Below are 18,497 nucleotides of genomic sequence, written 5' to 3' on the forward strand. Positions count from 1 at the left end.
TATAGTGAGACTCATCCAGAATTCCATGCCAACAGAAAGGACAAGAGACGTCTATACTTGACGGAACTTTGCTATGAACTTTTAATGCCTACCATGATGGAGAGAAGCAGCACAAAATGCTTGCCAAGACAAACAACAGAAGCTATGATCAGATGTGGTATACGTTTTCAGGAACATCCAGAACCAAGAGATAAAAAAAAGAAAGCGATGTTACATTTGTCCAGCAAAGAAGGACAGGAAATTGGAGCGTGTTTGTACTACTTGTGGACAAAATGTCTGCAAGGATCATTCTTCCGAACAGATAACGTGTGAAAGTTGTTGCGGTCATTAGTAAATTCGAAAAGGAAACTTTGAAAAGAGATATTCCTGCAGCATGTTTACTGCAACTTTTATATAAAAAAAACCTTTGACAAAAAAATGTGATTATAAAGAGTTACATCGAATGCGTATATTGGGCGTTTTAAGACCGTTCAGTTACTTTTTTGTTGTTTTTTGCACATAATGTTTTGAATTATTCACATCTTAGGATGCATTCCCACTAGCGCTGGTGTCTGCCTGGAGGTGATCTGTAATGGATCTGATCTCTTGGTAACTCCAGTTAAGGCTACCGGAATGCCCGGATTCTACCAGCCTTAGCTGGGTTCACCAGGAGGTCAGATCCATTACAGATCCCCTCCTGGCAGACACCAGCACTAGTGGGAATGCATCCTTACTTTGCAATTTTCAAATAAACTTTGAAAAGTATTTTTATTTGAGTTATTCCATGTTATTTGCACACGGGCCTAAAAGGCCCCAGGTATGTAAAAGTGTAGATTTTTATGGTCATGCATTCTAGGGTTAAACATCTCCATAACAGTATCTCAGACCTGCCTGTTGTGTTCCTTGGTCTTCATGATGCTCTCTGCGCTTTATACAGACCCCTGAGCCTATCACAGAGCAGGTGCATTTATATAGAGACTTGGTTACACACCGGTGGATTCTATTTATCATCATCAGTCATTTAGGACAACATTGGATCATTCAGAGATCTGAACTGACCTGAACCGAGAGAGTTTGCTGCACTCAAAGTAGAGGGGCCAAATAAATTTGCACACCCCACTTTTCAGTTTTTTATTTGTTAAAAAAAAAAGTTTAAAATATCCAATAAATTTGTTCCACTTCACAATTGTGTCACACAAAATTTAATATCTTTATTAGAGATGAGCGAATAATGAAATATTTGATTCGAGTAGACCCTCAATATTCGACCGAATATCGAATCCCAATATAGTCTATGGGGAAAAAATTCTCATTTCAGGGGAAACCCAAATTCGACTAGGGAGAGTCACCAAGTCCACAATGACACCCCAGGAAATGATGCCAACACCTCTGGGACAGCAGGAGAAGCATGTCTGGGTGCATCTAACACGCCCAAGTCCCAGTATTACGCCACTATCCCAGCCTATCAACTAGACACTTTCCAAACTCAATAGAACCTCTATGAAAGCGGAAAAATACTTGGAAACCTTCTTTCCTCTACATTAATATGGACAGAAACACAAATTTAAAGCTAAAGAAACAAATGAAATTTACCTTATGAAATTTGCATTTCCTGGAGTCCAGAGGCAGTACAAAAATATTGGATATTATCCCCCTAGATAAAATTAGAAGAGACAGGTTAACAAGCAGTAGTCATTAAGTAAACAATTAAGGCCCTCCTATAAGAGGAACCCCGCCCTACTCAGCCTCAGTATGGTACCCAAGCAATAAGCAACAAATAGGGTGGGCGTGCTGTGCTGCCTCCGGACTCCAGGAAATGCAAATTTCATAAGGTAAATTTCATTTTTCCTGTTCGTCCGTCGGCAGTACACACATATGGGATCTTAAAAAGCAATATTCCCTGGGCGGGAAATTTTGTTGCTTCCCTAAATACTACCTGACCGAAGGGAGAACCCCTCAGAGACCTTTATGTCCCATCTGTATGGTTTAGATAGGCATAGTAATGAATGACCATGCTGCTATTTTGAACATTTTGGTACAAGAGCCCACGGCCAAACTCTGCCCTGATGTAAAAAGGCTGGAGTACAGAGCGCCCCCACAGATTCCAGTGGAGGTTGTTCTGAGAGGTCATAACAGATCCTAACAGAGCCTTTGATATATCTTGCTTGCATTGATCTGCTCGTTTTCCAGCTTTCGAATCTGCCAAAAAAAGAGAGAATTAGAACGAGAATACGGATTCTAATTCCCAACCGTTAAGAAAAAAACCCCTCATACACTAAGACCGGGTAGATCTTATATTAAAAAAAAAATAAAAAATTATTTTTTTATTTTTTTAAGATGAGACTGCCCCTGTAAGGTTATTTTCTGGTTGTAACCCAACTTCTGGAAATTCTGGTGAAGTTCCCATGGCCACAGAGTTATCTGACTAGTAGATCTGGGTCTCTAGCCGAGAAAAAAGTTGACATTCACTAATCCTCTGCTAACTTAGTTACAGTCACCGTAAGGATATTGAGTAGATATCCTTCAAGCTTGCCTGAAGAATGGCTCCCATGGGAAACCTTTATGACTTTCAGGACCAATGATCAGCCTCATTCTGGGACCGGCGTATCTATTTCCGGCATTCTATTTATGATTGTGTTTCCAGACGTCCTGTAAGGAAGAGTATAGATGTGTATTGATGGCTGTGACGTGGACCCTGAGCGTGATCTTCCAGGTCTTCTCATAGTAGTTGAGAGACAGATGGAATGACTTCTGGACTTGTGTAGATGGAGGAGCACTCAGATTTATTGACACTTACGCTTTATCTCATACGGAGACGGTAGAACGTCTTCTTGCAAACCTCCAAGTTATTACTACAGTATCCACCTGGCCAGATTTTTTTTTTTTTTTCCAGCAACCTTCCAACGTAAATTTGTGAACTTGCACGGAAGAGCCTTTCTGGAGAAAAAAGGGAATTTCAGACTGGACGTTACCAGATCCTGCCCTTTAAGGATATGTAAAGGATGACCCTACTTGTCGGACCTTTTGTGGCAATATTACAGTTGCCTCTGTTTCCTTGGCAAGAATTTTCCTCCGAACCTTTGGGCTGGAGATACCACAGACAGATCACTGGACCAGGTTATTACCCGATCAACACTGCCAGGTTTCCTCTCAGGCACAGGAACCAAGACCTTTTGGTTTTGCATTATGCCCCGGCACCGGTATCTGAGAATGACACAACTTCTGAGTAGACTCCTTGAAAGGATTTGGATTCTGCCCCTCATTCTCCTGGATTTTAAGACTTATTACCTTTGACTCCTGTAGACGCTATATAGGTTTGCAATAACCAGAGATTCACTTGCCTGCTTGTGCCAGGCTCTTGTGATTCACCAGGAGTGGTTGAAAGTGATACAGTAGCATCCTAATGGCTTTAGTCCTTTTATATTGTAGAGAGTCTTCCCCGGAGGATCATGGCTGTAGAATTATTTGTAGTCTAAATTGCACCGAAATAGAGAATTCCTCGCCTAGGTAGGCCGGCTTCCTATCCTATATGGCTATCAATATACATATTTGTAACACTCAGGAGGGCCAGGGCTGGTATCACGGGTAATATATCAGATGTGGCCGGCTTTCAGGGGGTTCCTGGGTCCCAAATGTGCACAAAATCTCCTTTTTGATGTCCCCAACTACCCACCCCCATGTGATATCTGACAATGACAACAGACAACCAGGTCTCGGGGGTAGCCGTTGCTCTTTTACTAGCAGGACAAGGTAATACAAATGTACATATGGAGTAATTCTTCACATACAATACAGCGATCTTTGTAGGTAGTGTCCAATTAAGCAGGTGATAGAGCTTGGAGCAGGAATGCTTTGGATAGTTTAATTAGTAGTTGCTTGGGTAGTTAAACTTGTATATACTTGTAAAGATGGTCTGTATCCAGGGGGTTAGTCCTCAACAAACTGGGTACACGTATGTAGAAGAGCAATTAGAATTGTCAGGAGCGGGAGACCCTCAAATTCTGCCAGACTAGCTATGGGCTTCTTAAATATAGATTTGTCCCAAAGACTTACTTGAATAGAGAGATACGTGTAGAAGTCCCAGATGTATGGATAACCAGGTCCATCAACTTTAGTGCTTGTAGGCTTGGAGTTTCAGAGGAAAACACTCTCTGAGGAGAATCTTGAGTACAGAGGAAAAGCCATCTCTGTTTGGAGTGCTCTGAGGCTTGGCTGCCATTTTCAGCTTCCCATGTCTGTGTCTACCGCTAGCTCCACACCAAGGACCCAAGACAAAAGGTCCCCAACCCCCCTAGAGGGAGCTTGCTTGGTCCTGAAGATCACCTGATCATACTGGACATTCCTTTACACTGACAACTCAAATTACAATGGCAAGTATTGGCAGGTGTAGTTCACAAAGCATCCACAAGATGACGCATTAATAGACCCTTATGTGTGCTGGCTATGGTGAAATAGAAACACTCTCTTTACCTTATATGCAAATGTCCATACCATCTCGGTCTGCAAGGACTATTAAAGGGAATGGGACGAGCAGTACCGGGACATTACATATTCTTTGGGATTTCTTTCTGGAAAGAGCTTCATCTTCATGCAGAATGAATTGACCAGAAGCCCCTGCTCCTTCCGACTTTTGGATTCACCCCGAATAAGAGTAACATCCATTTCCCTTCAAGGAGATATAAGGAGCCCATTTCCCAGGCATAATATAACTGCGTATCCTTGAAGATGCAGGGCTATTTTAAGATTTATGACAACTTTCTGAAGAGTAGAGGGACTGAGGTGCTCCCAATTTGAAGACGTCTGAAATGGAAATATAATATTTCTGTCCCACTCTGTAGGGTATTTCCCAGAAACTGGAACATGCAGGCATACATCTATAGGGTTGCGTGAGGACACCCAGCTCCCCTTTGCATAATGACCATGCCTGAGTCCATGGACTATCCTTGTGCTCTAACTGGAGCCTATGGAGATATCGGGTCTACGACTGACCCATGTGTGTCAGCTTTTGAACCAGGACAGTTCCACTATAAACTCCCTGTTGTGGTTGAGTGCCTGGGACTGGCTGTAATGCAGCTTCTCAAACTCTCAGACTGACTAACGGAGGATGGAGTTTCTTTGTTTTTTTTAAATGGAGGATTTCCTATTCCTCTGTAATGCTCGGAGCTCCAAAGAGCGACCGCTATTTAGCATGGAAGACATCTCCTGCGAGGAACCTGTAACAATATGGATAAAATAAAAGCTCAGACCCCTCCTGCTGGAGGTGATGGAGAAATGTGCACCATAGCTCAGGTTTTGTAGGATTTGCCTACTTCTGGAGTTGACAGGGGCATTATGGCGCTGCCTACACCCTGTCAGTAAACTTGGTATGTCCATAAACTGTGAAGCAACAGAATATCCGCCTGAGAAACGCAAAGCCCCCCAAAAATTATTCATCTACAATACTCTGCTAGCAGTATTTGGGGGTACCCCGCTTATACATAATGTGATCTAAAGCGCTCTATTGACACTTCTGATAGAGCACCACATTGTCTTTTGCTGCGTTGCCTGAAATACATTAATTTAGCCAATACGGAGAGCCCTGGCCCTCGATCCAGCGGCGCTGACTACAGTACGAGCAGATGCCAGATGTAAAAATATATATATGAATATATGCATCCATATAGAGACCTGCAACAAACAGAGAACAATCACTGTAGGAAAATACAGAATACTCTGATAATACAGCAAACCGGAGGCTCATTACAGGAACTGGAGCCCACTGACTGATAAATTGTGGATCCATAGATTAAAAACCTACTTCTTCCTCAGGATTCAGGGAGGATAAAATGAGAACCTTTTCTAGAACTGGACACTGTCCCAGATACAGAACCAGCAGAGTGTATAATAACATGCACTGTTGTCAGATGTAACAGATTGTATCCACACCATTATAAGAAGTGGAGGCCGTGTAAAGACCTATTACACCATTACCAACAGCAGAACACTGTGGCCGTTACATTATTGCCAGAATACGGGTTCACATTCACATTATTATATTTCTTAATTGCAGATCTCATGTAATATTTTGGACTTATACTTAGTCTTATACCAGTAGAGTCCGCCTTGGATTTATACATATTATGTATTCATATATGTTACATCTCATTTCGAAAAAGAGTTATACTCGCCATATAAAAGCTTATAATATAGCATTCTGAAATGAGCCGCACCCCATATATACATCCTTCAGTATATCCTATTCCACAAATGGAGATATACATGCTACATATAGCAACAGAGATGAAGATACCCATGCTTTAGTACATAGGATTTCGCAACGGTGTTATACATGTCATGTACAGTATATATATATATATATATATATATATATATATATACACACATACACACATATACACACATACACACATATACACATGCTTTGGTATATACCACTCAGTAGGAGTGTCATGCATCCTATCTTCCTGTTATTATAAAATGTGGTCGAAAAATTGGATGATATTTGTCACAGTCTGTAACCTAGAAAAACACATAGGTTACTTTTTACCCCAGTAAATGACTTCGCCGAATGTACTTCGCCGAACAGAGCGTACTGCGCAGGCATCCAACGTCAAGCCAAAGAAGGAAGGGGCGGATGCAGAAGAAGACAGAGGCAGCGCTGGAGTCGGTTTTCAAGCAGCAGTGGGGACGCCCCCATCGCTGCGAGAGAACTAATTAGCATACTGGTACAAACCGGTATTTTGAACGAACGGCGCGGCGGAGATCACTTCCAAAGGTAGGAGACGAATAGCCTTTCTAAAGGCTACTCCGACGTGATACCTAGAAAATAAAAGTTTTTTTAATGGTAGAATCCCTTTAAGGCATCTGTAAATTGTATCACCACAATATACTTATGGCCTGCAAACAGTAATTGCACCCGAAACTGTATAACCGTGCACTTTTATGGGCTCGCAGACATTTAGAGTCTCTGTAAATTGCATAACCACAATACTTATGTCCTGCAAACAGCAACTGCACCTGTAAACTGTAAAATGACAGTGTATTCATTGGCTTGTCAGGACACTAATACACCCGCAATCTGTACACTCACAGTGACCCCCATGGGTTTGTAAGATATCAATGTGCATGCCCAACTGCACAATAGCGGTGTTCCCATGCCAGTTATGGGTTGCAAATGCACATGAACTGTGTAACACTAGGTTGTAAACAGCCAACGCACTGTACCCAGTGCATAGCAGCCCTGCACACGATAACTGGGCATGCTCAGTATCCATGCTGCTGCTAGTGGATAAGCATTAAAACAAAGCAAACACTTGCTTTCCCAGTGGAGCAAAGCTCCTACTTACAGTTGGCAGCTCTGAGGGTCCGGCTTGTTTCGGCAGATGGTGCTTAGACCATGGCCAACACCGGATACTTCTGCTCAGTCCACGTTGCTTCTAGTGGACAAGCATAAAAAAGGGTCTCATTGCCTTTACCATAGCAGATCAGCAGGATTGGTCAGGCATCAGCCTTGACATTACTCACTGAGCCCTTTGATGATGTGGCTTGTATTGGCCTGTGGTTTGATATAGTTGTGCACATGATAACTGTGCATGCCTGCTCAGAGTCCATGTTGCTGCTAAGCATAACTTGAAAAAGCTAAAGCGTATACTTGCTTTTTCCCAGTGGAGCAAGGCTCCTACTCACAGTTAGAAGCTCTGAGGGTCCAGATTGTTTCGGCAGCTGGTGATTAGCCAGGCCAAACACATTCCTAAAGTCCTCTTTGAAGTCTTGCGGGATTTCCTTGATCCTGCACATGTGCAGAGCGATCTGCCAGAATCAAAGATGGCACCGCTTCACATGAGGTAAGCATTGCCAGGTTCCACTGAGCTTCCTCATTGGGCAGTCTCATCCAGCAGAATCAACTACCTAAGCAGGATTCTGTGGGAAAATCAGCCAAGCTGAATCGCTACATAGTACAGTAGCCATGCCCTCCTCCAGATGCAAATGTATTACACAGGCTTCCTGGGGATGTGCCAGCCATATCCTTGCCAGCTCCCCCTGGCTGGACTTTGTTCTCAGAGTGGGGGAGCCTGTGAAGATAGATGAAACCTATTGAAAAACAAACAAAAGAGAAAGTAAGTAGAGTCCTGCCTCTTCCAAACTTTTAAGAGAAATAAAAAATACTGAGGCTGAGTAGGGCGGAGTTCCTCTTATAGGAGGGCCTTAATTGTTTAATTAATGACTACTGCTTGTTAACCTGTCTCTTCTAATTGTATCTAGGGGGATAATATCCCATATGTGTGTACTGCCGACGGAGGAACAGGAAATTAGCATGCATTCATCCACAATCCCTGGCTTGGTGGCAACGTTAAGCAGGGTGCAGGGTACAACACTGACGAGGCCCGAGCTTCAGGAACAGGTGTTACAATGGCTAGCGGATGCTTCCAGTGGCTTTTCCACCAGCCAGTCAGCCACTACCTCCAGTCGTGTTCCTACCCAAGAGTCTGCCCCTCCTGCATTTCTTGGCCTCAGTGATGATGATGAGACACAGTTGCCATCAGGGCAGGCTGTGGTTATGTGCGGTGTGCAGGAGGAGGAGCAGAGTGAGGAATTGGAAGAGGAGGTGGTGGACGACGAAGCCACCAACCCAACCTGGACAGGGGTGATGTCTAGCGGGGAAAGCAGTGTAGATGTGGTAGCAAGCACAGCACCAAAAAAGGTGTCTAGAGGCAGAGGCATGTCCAAAGGCAGAGGACAGCTGCTTCACAGAAACCAGGCCAGAGCCAGCAAGGCCCAAGATGTTCCCTGTCCTAGCCACTCGCCCATCGAGGCCATGTCCCTCAATGGTGTGTAGATTTTTCAACATATGCGCGGAGGACAACCTGAGTGCGGTTTGCACACTGTGCAACTAAAAACTGAATAGGGTCTCTGAGAAAAGCAACCTGACCACCTCAGCCATGCGCGGTCATTTCAAAGGCAAGCACTGGGCTCAGTGGGAGAGAGCAAATGCAGGATAATCGTCGGCCGGAGTTGCTGACACTGACTCCTCCACTGTTTCCAGTGCTGGCGCTGCAGTACAGACCTCCAGGCAGGACACTTCCACATCTGCCTCTGACACTTTGGGGAGTTCACCCTCATCCTCCCCTTTTCCTGCCTCTGCTCCTTTTGCCTGCACCATTATGCGCCTCTTCCCAGCAACTCTCCATCTCCCAGGCGTTTGATTGCAGGCATCCCACCCAAATGCCCAAGCCTTAAACAGCCACATCTCAAAACTGGTGACCCTGGAGATGTTGGCGTTTATGCTTGTGGAGACTCAGGCCTTCCGTGACCTGATGGAAGCGGCGGCACTTCGCTATGCTGCCCCTAGCCGTCACTACTGCTCTTGGTGTGTCGTCCCAGCTTGCACCAGCACGTGTCCCATAACATCAGGCGGGCCCTGAGTTCCGCGCTTTGCTCTAAGGTCCACTTGACCACCGACGCTTGGACAAGCGCATGCGGACAGGGAAGCTGCTTCTCTCTAACGACAGGCTGGGTGAATGTAGTGGAGGCTTGGACCGGGTCGCAAACTGGGGCAGCCTACCTCCTCTCCTCGCCCAAGATTCCTGGCAAGGTGTTACGGTCGGCAGTATATATTAAAATAAAACTAAAATAAATATCCTGCGGAGCCCACTGGGCTCTGAACTGCAGGGCATGCAGGTGTAAACAAGTCCCAACAGTGAAGCTCACGGCCGGAACACCTAAAACTAAAGTGCTTCTCTGATAACTTCTCAGAGAAGTTGCCACTGCAGGACAAAGCAGCCGCCTAAATAAATACTAGTCTTCATGTTTACTTCACCACTAGACAACACAAATATGACCGTATGCTCCCAGCAGCTTACTGGGTAGCACCACACCACAGCTAGCTACAGCTGTAGTACCACAAGTAGCAGACTGCCTAGGGTAGGAGTTTCACAATAATAACTAAGGAAACCCACAATTTTAACCCATAAGGCAATTTCTGCCTACCTGCCTAACTAGGTAGCTTACTGCGAACTAAAGTCTTGTACAGACAAACACCATGTGGATATTGCTTTGATATTGGAGCACCCGGCGACCAAACCAGCCTCCTTAAATGGAGGGAAGGCGGGACCAATCAACCCACCCAGGTGCCTAAGCCAGATGCCGATTGGCTGACACCAGTGTCAGTCAGCAGACCGACCACGCCTATCGGCTGCAAGGGGATTAACCCCATGCATGCTGGACTGCAACAAAACAGTGGAACAGGCTGCGACTGTGATATCATGGTCACACCTGTCGCACAGTCCTAACACAGGGGTTCTTGCAAACCCTCCTCCTCCGCCATAACATCAACCCCAGCTGCAAGCTGGAAACGCTGCAGCACTGGTGTGGGGAGACGTCAGCAGGTTGTGCTGAAGCTCATCAGCTTGGCTGACAGAAAACACACTGCCCCCGAGATAAGCGATGACATCCTAGAGGAGACGGCAATGTGGATTTCACCGCTGCACCTGGGCCCAGGCATAGTCATGTGTGATAATGGCTGGAACCTGGTAGCGGCTCTGGAGCTTGCCAGACTCAAACACGTTCCATGCCTGGCCCACGTTTTCAACTTGGTGGTGCAACGGTTTTTAAAGACCTACCCCAATGTGCATGAGCTACTGGTGAAAGTGCGGCACTTGTGTGCCCACTTTCATAAGTCTACAGTAACCACTACTAGCCTCAATACACTCCAGCAATGCCTACATCTGCCCAAACACCGGCTGTTGTGTGACGTCACCACATGCTGAAACTCAACATACCATATATTGAGCAGGGTCAACATATAGGTCTCTCTGGGTCTCTCTTGCACTAGTACACTTTCCTGCTGTCCTTTGGTAATCCAGAACTTCTCCATAAGCTGTAGGTTCATCTCCTGCTGCTGTGTCTGGGCTTGCTGCTGTTGCTTCTCGGCTTCCATCTGGCCTTGTTGCTGCTGTAGGATGACCTGCCCAAACTGTTTCTCAAAGCCCTCCATGCTGGCGGTCTCCTTTTTAATCTCTCCTGCAGCCTTCTCCCAGAACATGGGAGAGGAAAACTATTCACCTCTTTAAGACAGATTAAATTGGGCTGCCCTCATCTTCCAACATATGTGGAGAAAGTAGTTCGGTAGCAACAATGGTGCAGACCCAACCACTCAGAGACAGGAACACGATGTCTGGTGCAAACAGGTTTATTTGGAAAAATAGCAAAACAATAAATAAACCTTCATGTCAGGAACAGAATAAGCAAAAATAAAACACAACCTTAACTTCAGGCAAAATCAGCAGACAAAACCCTCCAAGATTTAAGGGTAAGTTCAGATGGAGTTTTTTGGTCCTGAACCTGAGACCAAAAGCCGGGTATCTGCGACTGAAAGCCGATGCACTGCACCAGGATCCAGCCGCGCACTCTGCTCCGGATTAGGCCCAATGAATGGGCCTAGTCTGGGGGAGGGAGTGTCTTCAGGCTGAATCGCGAGGCAAAACGGCCTGAAGAATGAGTATCTCGCTTCTATTTACCAGGAGCCGGAAGAAACGGCTCCCAGAAAGAAGACCTGAGCGGCTACCATTGTTTTAAATGGGAACTGTCTTTTTGGTCAGGATTTTGAGGTGGATACGGCCTCAAAATCCTGCCCAAATATCTCTGTGTGAACTTACCCTAACAGTAAAAAACTAAACTATGCATGTGGCTTACTACCAACCACATGAACAGAACACCATAGCTCAGTACAACCTCACCAGACTCTCAGTGTGTCAGGACAGACGCAGACCCTTCCTCTCACTCCCAGGATCTGCTCTGTAGTGCAGGCGCTGCAGCCTTTTATGTCCCAGTTACGAGCCCAGGACCCACACCAGGGGCTGAGGACTATTCAAACTCAACTAAGAACCCCAAAACTAAACTCCCTCTCCCAGCATAACTTCTAATTTACTTCAATTAAAAAAAAGAAATAAAAAACCAAAAACCGATAATCACCCATATGACCACTCCAGGAACATTTTTTTATAATCTGGTGAAGTTCCATTTCACGGCTTCCAAGACAAAACGTCACCATCACTCTTCTCCCTCCCCTGCAATACTTACCGGCTTTCCTGAGTCTGAAAGATGGGTCCTCCTCATCTTCCAATCATCTAAAGTTGGCGGAATAGTAATGGGTGGGAGGGAGAGTGTAGGAGTGAGAGAGGAGAGCTGAGTGAGAGGGAGTTAGTGCAGCAGCTACACAGGAAGTCTGCACAGCAGAAAGCTACAGCAGATAAACACAGAGGATGCTAGCAGAAACCAGAGACACCCAGAAATCACTCCAAACACTGCTAAAGATATACGGGCGCACTTCTTTAACCCATTACTAACACTCTCGGATCTTTATAAAATAAAAATATATATATATTATATATATATATATACACACACACCCGGAAAACCCCTTTAATCTTTCCGAGAATACTGCCGAAATCTGTATTATGTGATTTGAAACTGTAACAGATACAAAACAATATCAATGATTAAGTATGAATTCTCAGATGTTTAATAAGTTCTGATTTAGAGATAAAACATTTCACACATTCTGGGCATGAATATGGTTCCTCTCCTGTGTGACTTTTCTGATGTCTAACAAGTTCTGATTTCCGAGTAAAACTTTTCCCACATTCTGGGCATGAAAATGGCTTCTCTCCTGTGTGAGTCCTTTGATGTACAATAAGATTTGATTTGTGCGTAAAACATTTCCCACATTCTGGGCATAAATATGGCCTCTCTCCTGTGTGAGTTCTTCGATGTACAACAAGATATGATTTAGAGGTAAAACATTTCCCACATTCTGGGCATGAATATCGTTTCTCTCCTGTGTGAATTCTCTGATGTTTAATAAGTTCTGATTTAGAGGTAAAACATTTCACACATTCTGGGCATGTGTGAGTTCTTTGATGTGCAACAAGTTGTGATTTCCAAGAAAAACATTTCTCACATTTGGAGCATGAATATGGCTTCTCTCCTGTGTGAATTTTCTGATGTGTGACAAGATTTGATTTGTCTGTAAAACATGTTCCACATTCTAGGCATGAATATGGCTTCTCCCCTGTGTGAGTCCTTTGATGTACAATAAGATTTGATTTTTGCTTAAAACTTTTCCCACACTCTGGGCATGAATATGGCTCCTCTCCTGTGTGAATGTTCTGATGTCTAACAAGTTCTGCTTTCCGAGTAAAACTTTTCCCACATTCTGGGCATGAAAATGGCTTCTCTCCTGTGTGAGTCCTTTGATGTACATTAAGATTTGATTTGTGCGTAAAACATTTCCCACATTCTGGGCATGAATATGGCTTCTCTCCTGTGTGAGTTCTTCGATGTGCAACAAAATATGATTTCCGAGTAAAACTTTTCCCACATTCTGGGCATGAAAATGGCTTCTCTCCTGTGTGAGTCCTTTGATGAACATTAAGATTTGATTTGTGAATAAAACATTTCCCACATTCGCGGCATGAATATGGCTTCTCTCCTGTGTGAACTCTCTGGGTAGCAGTAAAATCTAAAGTAATGTCATGTTCTTCATACGGATCTCCTGTAGATATCAGATGTCCCTCTGAGCTCCTGGTACAGTCATCTGACAAGAAGAAAACTGATGTTACTATTTTTGAATAACATAACCTTTCAAGTATATTCCGCACTGAGCTGCTGTTGCCTGAGACGCTTCAGACCGTGTTAAGAAGTGAAGTCAGTATCACAGGCAGCAAATGATGGCAGCGCGGCCTACTTCATTAGTATTCACTGTGCTGAGATGGAGGTCAGTGATAGTGAATAGTAATGAAGCGGGGCAGGAGACGCCACCACTGCTCTAGGTCACTGTAGAGGTGAACACAATCCATAGCTGCGTAAATATGGCCACTTATGTGGAATAATACTTTAGGATGCCATAAATCTTACTGTATTACACCTCATACAAACAACAGATTCCCAGCCCAAAGTCACCGCCAATCTGCTGTCCCATACAGTATGTAGTATGCGTCTGTGGAGTCACAAGGAAGCCGGGACTCCTAGCGTCATAGACCACTAAGATACGGGGAGTCCTGGTGTGTGGACAGAGTTCGGGCTGGGAAATGTCACTGATGTACAGACCAGATTTTCTAGTCCAGATTCCATAATGTGATTGGGGTCTAAGGTGAGGCTTACACAGCGAATTCAGAAGAAGAATTTTTCCAAATCAGCCCCCGAATCTCCATCAGATTCCTTACTGGCCAGGCGGGATTTTCCACCTCCCATTTATTTCCATAGAGCTCTGAGGTGGAATCTGCCTGAAGATCGAGCAGGAGGATTATTATTACCAGTAGCTGAAATAATCTGCTATATAATTCTGGTAAATTCTTTCCCTTCACGAGGACTGACAGCCGGGGATGAGGAAATTTGCCTCGTTCACATCGATGTCAGGTCCTTCCATTATATTCTATACTACATTTATTGCCCCCTATAGCGGTATCACATTTATATTCAGGTATTATTAGTATTTTATCTGAATCGGGGAACAACAAATAGTCTAAACAATGTCTGACTAGAATCAGTGACCCTTCTGTGCTTTATATAGTGGTGACTCCTCACCTGGGCGGTTCCCTGTAGGAATGTCCTCCTCACACTCCTCATCACCACTCACATAGGGATCTTCCTTTATTGTTACGGCCATAACATTGTTCAGATCTTTATCCTGAAGCTGGAAAATAAATATTGTAAGTCAGCGAAAAGGGAAAGAGACACAAGGACTTCACAGCCGTCTACACATCATAGGGAATATCTCCATCTACCTGATCATCCTGTGGAAGAAGAGGACTGGGACATCTCTCCGGGGTTGTCCTCTTACTGGATCTACCTGTAGGAAACACAGACAGGGACTGAATTCATTCTGTACATACAAATAATGGAAGTCCATGTGTATATAGTCATGTCTATTACCTGCTGATGTGAGGGGCTGGTGGTCCTCCATCATCACCTCCTTGTACAGATCCTTGTGTCCTTCTAAATACTCCCACTCCTCCATGGAGAAATAGACAACGACATCCTGACACCTTATAGGAACCTGACAACATAATGATACAGTCATCACCCCGACCCCTCCAGTTACTGTATAATGTCCCAGCATTCCCAGCAGTGTCACCTCTCCAGTCAGCAGCTCCAGCATCTTGTTGGTGAGTTCTAGGATCTTCTGTCCATTGATCTCCTCCTGTATCAGGGGGTGAGATGGAGGCTCCGGGATTGGGCTCAGGGTTCCTCCATATCCTTCATACACAGGAGCCTGACAGCGCCCACTAGAGGTCTTCCTCACTACTGTGTAATCCTGGTTATGGGGAGACACATTAATAAATCTCACTCCATACATGTCCAGAGTCCATCACCTCTCCAGTCCTATCATCTGTTATTACTATAGATAAGAATGATGTCATGATGACATCATCAGAATCTCTCACCTCTCCAGTAAGCTGGTAGATGATCTCTAGGGTGAGATTTAATAGACTTTCCGCCATCTTGTTCCCGTCTCTTTCCATCCTTGATGGGACAATCAGGAATATTCTCTTCTATAGAAGATACTGAGAGGATTCTATATTGTAGGAACCTGAATGGAGAGAAGATGAGACAATGGAAATAAAATACAATAACTGGAGATAACAATGTGATAGTGATGAGATATTTGGGTGTAGATGATGTTTGGTCTCTTTGTAGACATTGGACATGAGGTGAATAGTTGGTCACTGGTTATATGATGTACAGACTGGAATCACCGCTACAACTAATGTCATTACAGTAATGTAGAAAGGATATAAAGGGGTCAGTGGTGCTCGGGGGAGGGGGGGATTACACAAGTGTTTTTGGCTATTTTAGCACTCATGTTCTGTGCGGCTTAGGATGAGTCTTTATGAAACATTTTTGGGGCAGAGTAAGGCTGACAATAGTGCGGTATAAAGGTAAAGGGGTTTGTAGGATTTTCTGGCCCATCATTGGGATTTATTGGCTCCTTAGTGTCCAGTGCTGGAAGCAGATGGTTCTATACCCCTGTATAGCGGCCAGGCCCTGTTACTGCAGATCAGCTCCCATTGAGGTCAGCCAGGGGGTTTTGGCCTTGGGTCATGTGACTGGAACCAGCACCCGACCCCTGAATCCCCTCTCCACCCTCCTCTCCTATGGTTACGTGACATCAGCCCCCCAGCACAGGTAACTAGGAGAGAACACGAGGGGGGAGGGGGATGGGACAGCTCAGAATCCTCTGGTTCATCTGAAATAGAAGTTGGGGAATTAAGAGCTGAAAGTCTCTCCAGAGAACCCCTTACCTAAAATAGGTCAATATGGAGCCCAAATATAAGACACAGCCCCCACCTATCAGCGACCCCTGACACTCCGGGTCTGACTCTGCCCGAGTCCTCGCTATTTCCCACTTCCTGATCTCTCCTGACACACAGGAAAGGCTTAGAGACCCCCATTTAGCCAATCACTGGCCATAATGGTGGGCGTCCTCAGCTAGTGGTTCCTATATGATGGGAGACAAGAGGGAGTGCGGAGAGGCCCGGACTGGGGCAGCTTTACTGCACAGAGGGAGAAGCCAGGAAAGATTTCTTCTATTACAGGCCCCATGTTGTGCTGTATTCAGGAGGGTTTATTTACCTGGAAACCCCTTTAGTAGTCGCTGACTAAACTATTAACCCCTCGTGTAACATAAACCTCAGGAGAGACCATGAAATAACTACAGACCCCTGACTGCCCCCTAAAGGAAGAAAAGCCACAGAACAAGAGCCCTGGTCTGTACCCCCAGAATATGAGAAACCAGGAGGGAAGTGTCTAGTGTGAATATGCTCCAAGTGCTTCATCCCCCTCCTCACATACAGTCCCATGTAACTACATCACTCCCTCCCCCTCCTCACATACAGTCCCATGTAACTACATCACTCCCTCCCCCTCCTCACATACAGTCCCATGTAACTACATCACTCCCTCCCCCCTCCTCACATACAGTCCCATGTAACTACATCACTCCCTCCCCCTCCTCACATACAGTCCCATGTAACTACATCACTCCCTCCTCCTCACATACAGTCCCAAGTAACTACATCACTCCCTCCCCCTCCTCACATACAGTCCCATGTAACTACATCCCTCCCTCCTCCTCACATACAGTCCCATGTAACTACATCACTCCCTCCCCTTCTCACATACAGTCCCATGTAACTACATCACTCCCTCCCCCTCCTCACATACAGTCCCATGTAACTACATCACTCCCTCCCCCTCCTCACATACAGTCCCAAGTAACTACATCACTCCCTCCCCCTCCTCACATACAGTCCCATGTAACTACATCACTCCCTCCCCCCTCCTCACATACAGTCCCATGTAACTACATCACTCCCTCCCCTTCTCACATACAGTCCCATGTAACTACATCACTCCCTCCCCCTCCTCACATACAGTCCCATGTAACTACATCACTCCCTCCCCCCTCCTCACATACAGTCCCATGTAACTACATCACTCCCTCCCCTTTCTCACATACAGTCCCATGTAACTACATCCCTCCCTCCCCCTCCTCACATACAGTCCCATGTAACTACATCACTCCCTCCCCCTCCTCACATACAGTCCCATGTAACTACATCACTCCCTCCCCCTCCTCACATACAGTCCCATGTAACTACATCACTCCCTCCCCCTCCTCACATACAGTCCCATGTAACTACATCACTCCCTCCCCTCCTCACATACAGTCCCATGTAACTACATCCCTCCCTCCCCCTCCTCACATACAGTCCCATGTAACTACATCACTCCCTCCCCCTCCTCACATACAGTCCCATGTAAGTACATCACTCCCTCCCCCCTCCTCACATACAGTCCCATGTAACTACGGTTAGGGCCAGAAATATTTGGACAGTGACACAATTTTCGCGAGTTGGGCTCTGCATGCCACCACATTGGTTTTGAAATGAAACCTCTACAACAGAATTCAAGTGCAGATTGTAACGTTTAATTTGAAGGGTTGAACAAAAATATCTGATAGAAAATGTAGGAATTGTAGACATTTCTTTACAAACACTCCACATTTTAGGAGCTCAAAAGTAATTGGACAAATAAACATAACCCAAACAAAATATTTTTATTTTCAATATTTTGTTGCGAATCCTTTGGAGGCAATCACTGCCTTAAGTCTGGAACCCATGGACATCACCAAACGCTGGGTTTCCTCCTTCTTAATGCTTTGCCAGGCTTTTACAGCCGCAGCCTTCAGGTCTTGCTTGTTTGTGGGTCTTTCCGCCCTAAGTCTGGATTTGAGCAAGTGAAATGCATGCTCAATTGGGTTAAGATCTGGTGATTGACTTGGCCATTGCAGAATGTTCCACTTTTTTGCACTCATGAACTCCTGGATAGCTTTGGCTGTATGCTTGGGGTCATTGTCCATCTGTACTATGAAGCGCCGTCCGATCAACTTGGCAGCATTTGGCTGAATCTGGGCTGAAAGTATATCCCGGGACACTTCAGAATTCATCCGGCTACTC

At 45.1% G+C, this 18,497-nt stretch overlaps 3 protein-coding genes across 3 annotated transcripts in view; 1 reads left to right on the forward strand and 2 right to left on the reverse strand.

Annotated features, from left to right (window-relative positions):
- Positions 1-18,497, forward strand: part of LOC142189903 (uncharacterized) — a 490,808-nt gene that overhangs the window by 328,507 nt on the left and 143,804 nt on the right. The window lies entirely within an intron of this gene.
- Positions 1-18,497, reverse strand: part of LOC142189591 (uncharacterized) — a 308,382-nt gene that overhangs the window by 96,593 nt on the left and 193,292 nt on the right. Inside the window, exon 13 of the mRNA XM_075262203.1 lies at positions 12,938-13,470. Within this exon, the coding sequence (XP_075118304.1) occupies positions 12,938-13,470 (533 nt within the window). The remainder of the gene's footprint in view (positions 1-12,937; positions 13,471-18,497) is intronic.
- LOC142189342 (uncharacterized) lies at positions 14,522-15,366 on the reverse strand. Its single transcript, XM_075262141.1, has 3 exons — positions 14,911-15,366; positions 14,763-14,827; positions 14,522-14,671 (listed from the first exon to the last, which is right to left on the reverse strand). The coding sequence occupies exons 1-3, from the start codon at positions 15,332-15,334 to the stop codon at positions 14,522-14,524; spliced, it is 639 nt and encodes a 212-aa protein (XP_075118242.1). The 5' UTR covers positions 15,335-15,366.

Source organism: Leptodactylus fuscus, chromosome 1, assembly GCF_031893055.1.
Source record: "Leptodactylus fuscus isolate aLepFus1 chromosome 1, aLepFus1.hap2, whole genome shotgun sequence".
Taxonomy (NCBI): Eukaryota; Metazoa; Chordata; class Amphibia; order Anura; family Leptodactylidae; genus Leptodactylus; species Leptodactylus fuscus.

Bases quoted from the DNA above. Each gene is read 5' to 3' on its own strand.
- LOC142189342 (XM_075262141.1), bottom strand. From the start codon at position 15,334: ATGTATGGAGTGAGATTTATTAATGTGTCTCCCCATAACCAGGATTAC. The intron at 14,828-14,910 runs GTAATAGACATG...TGTTTCCTACAG, and splicing joins CCAGCCCCTCACATCAGCAG to GTAGATCCAGTAAGAGGACA. The intron at 14,672-14,762 runs GTAGATGGAGAT...TTTATTTTCCAG, and splicing joins TTCTTCCACAGGATGATCAG to CTTCAGGATAAAGATCTGAA.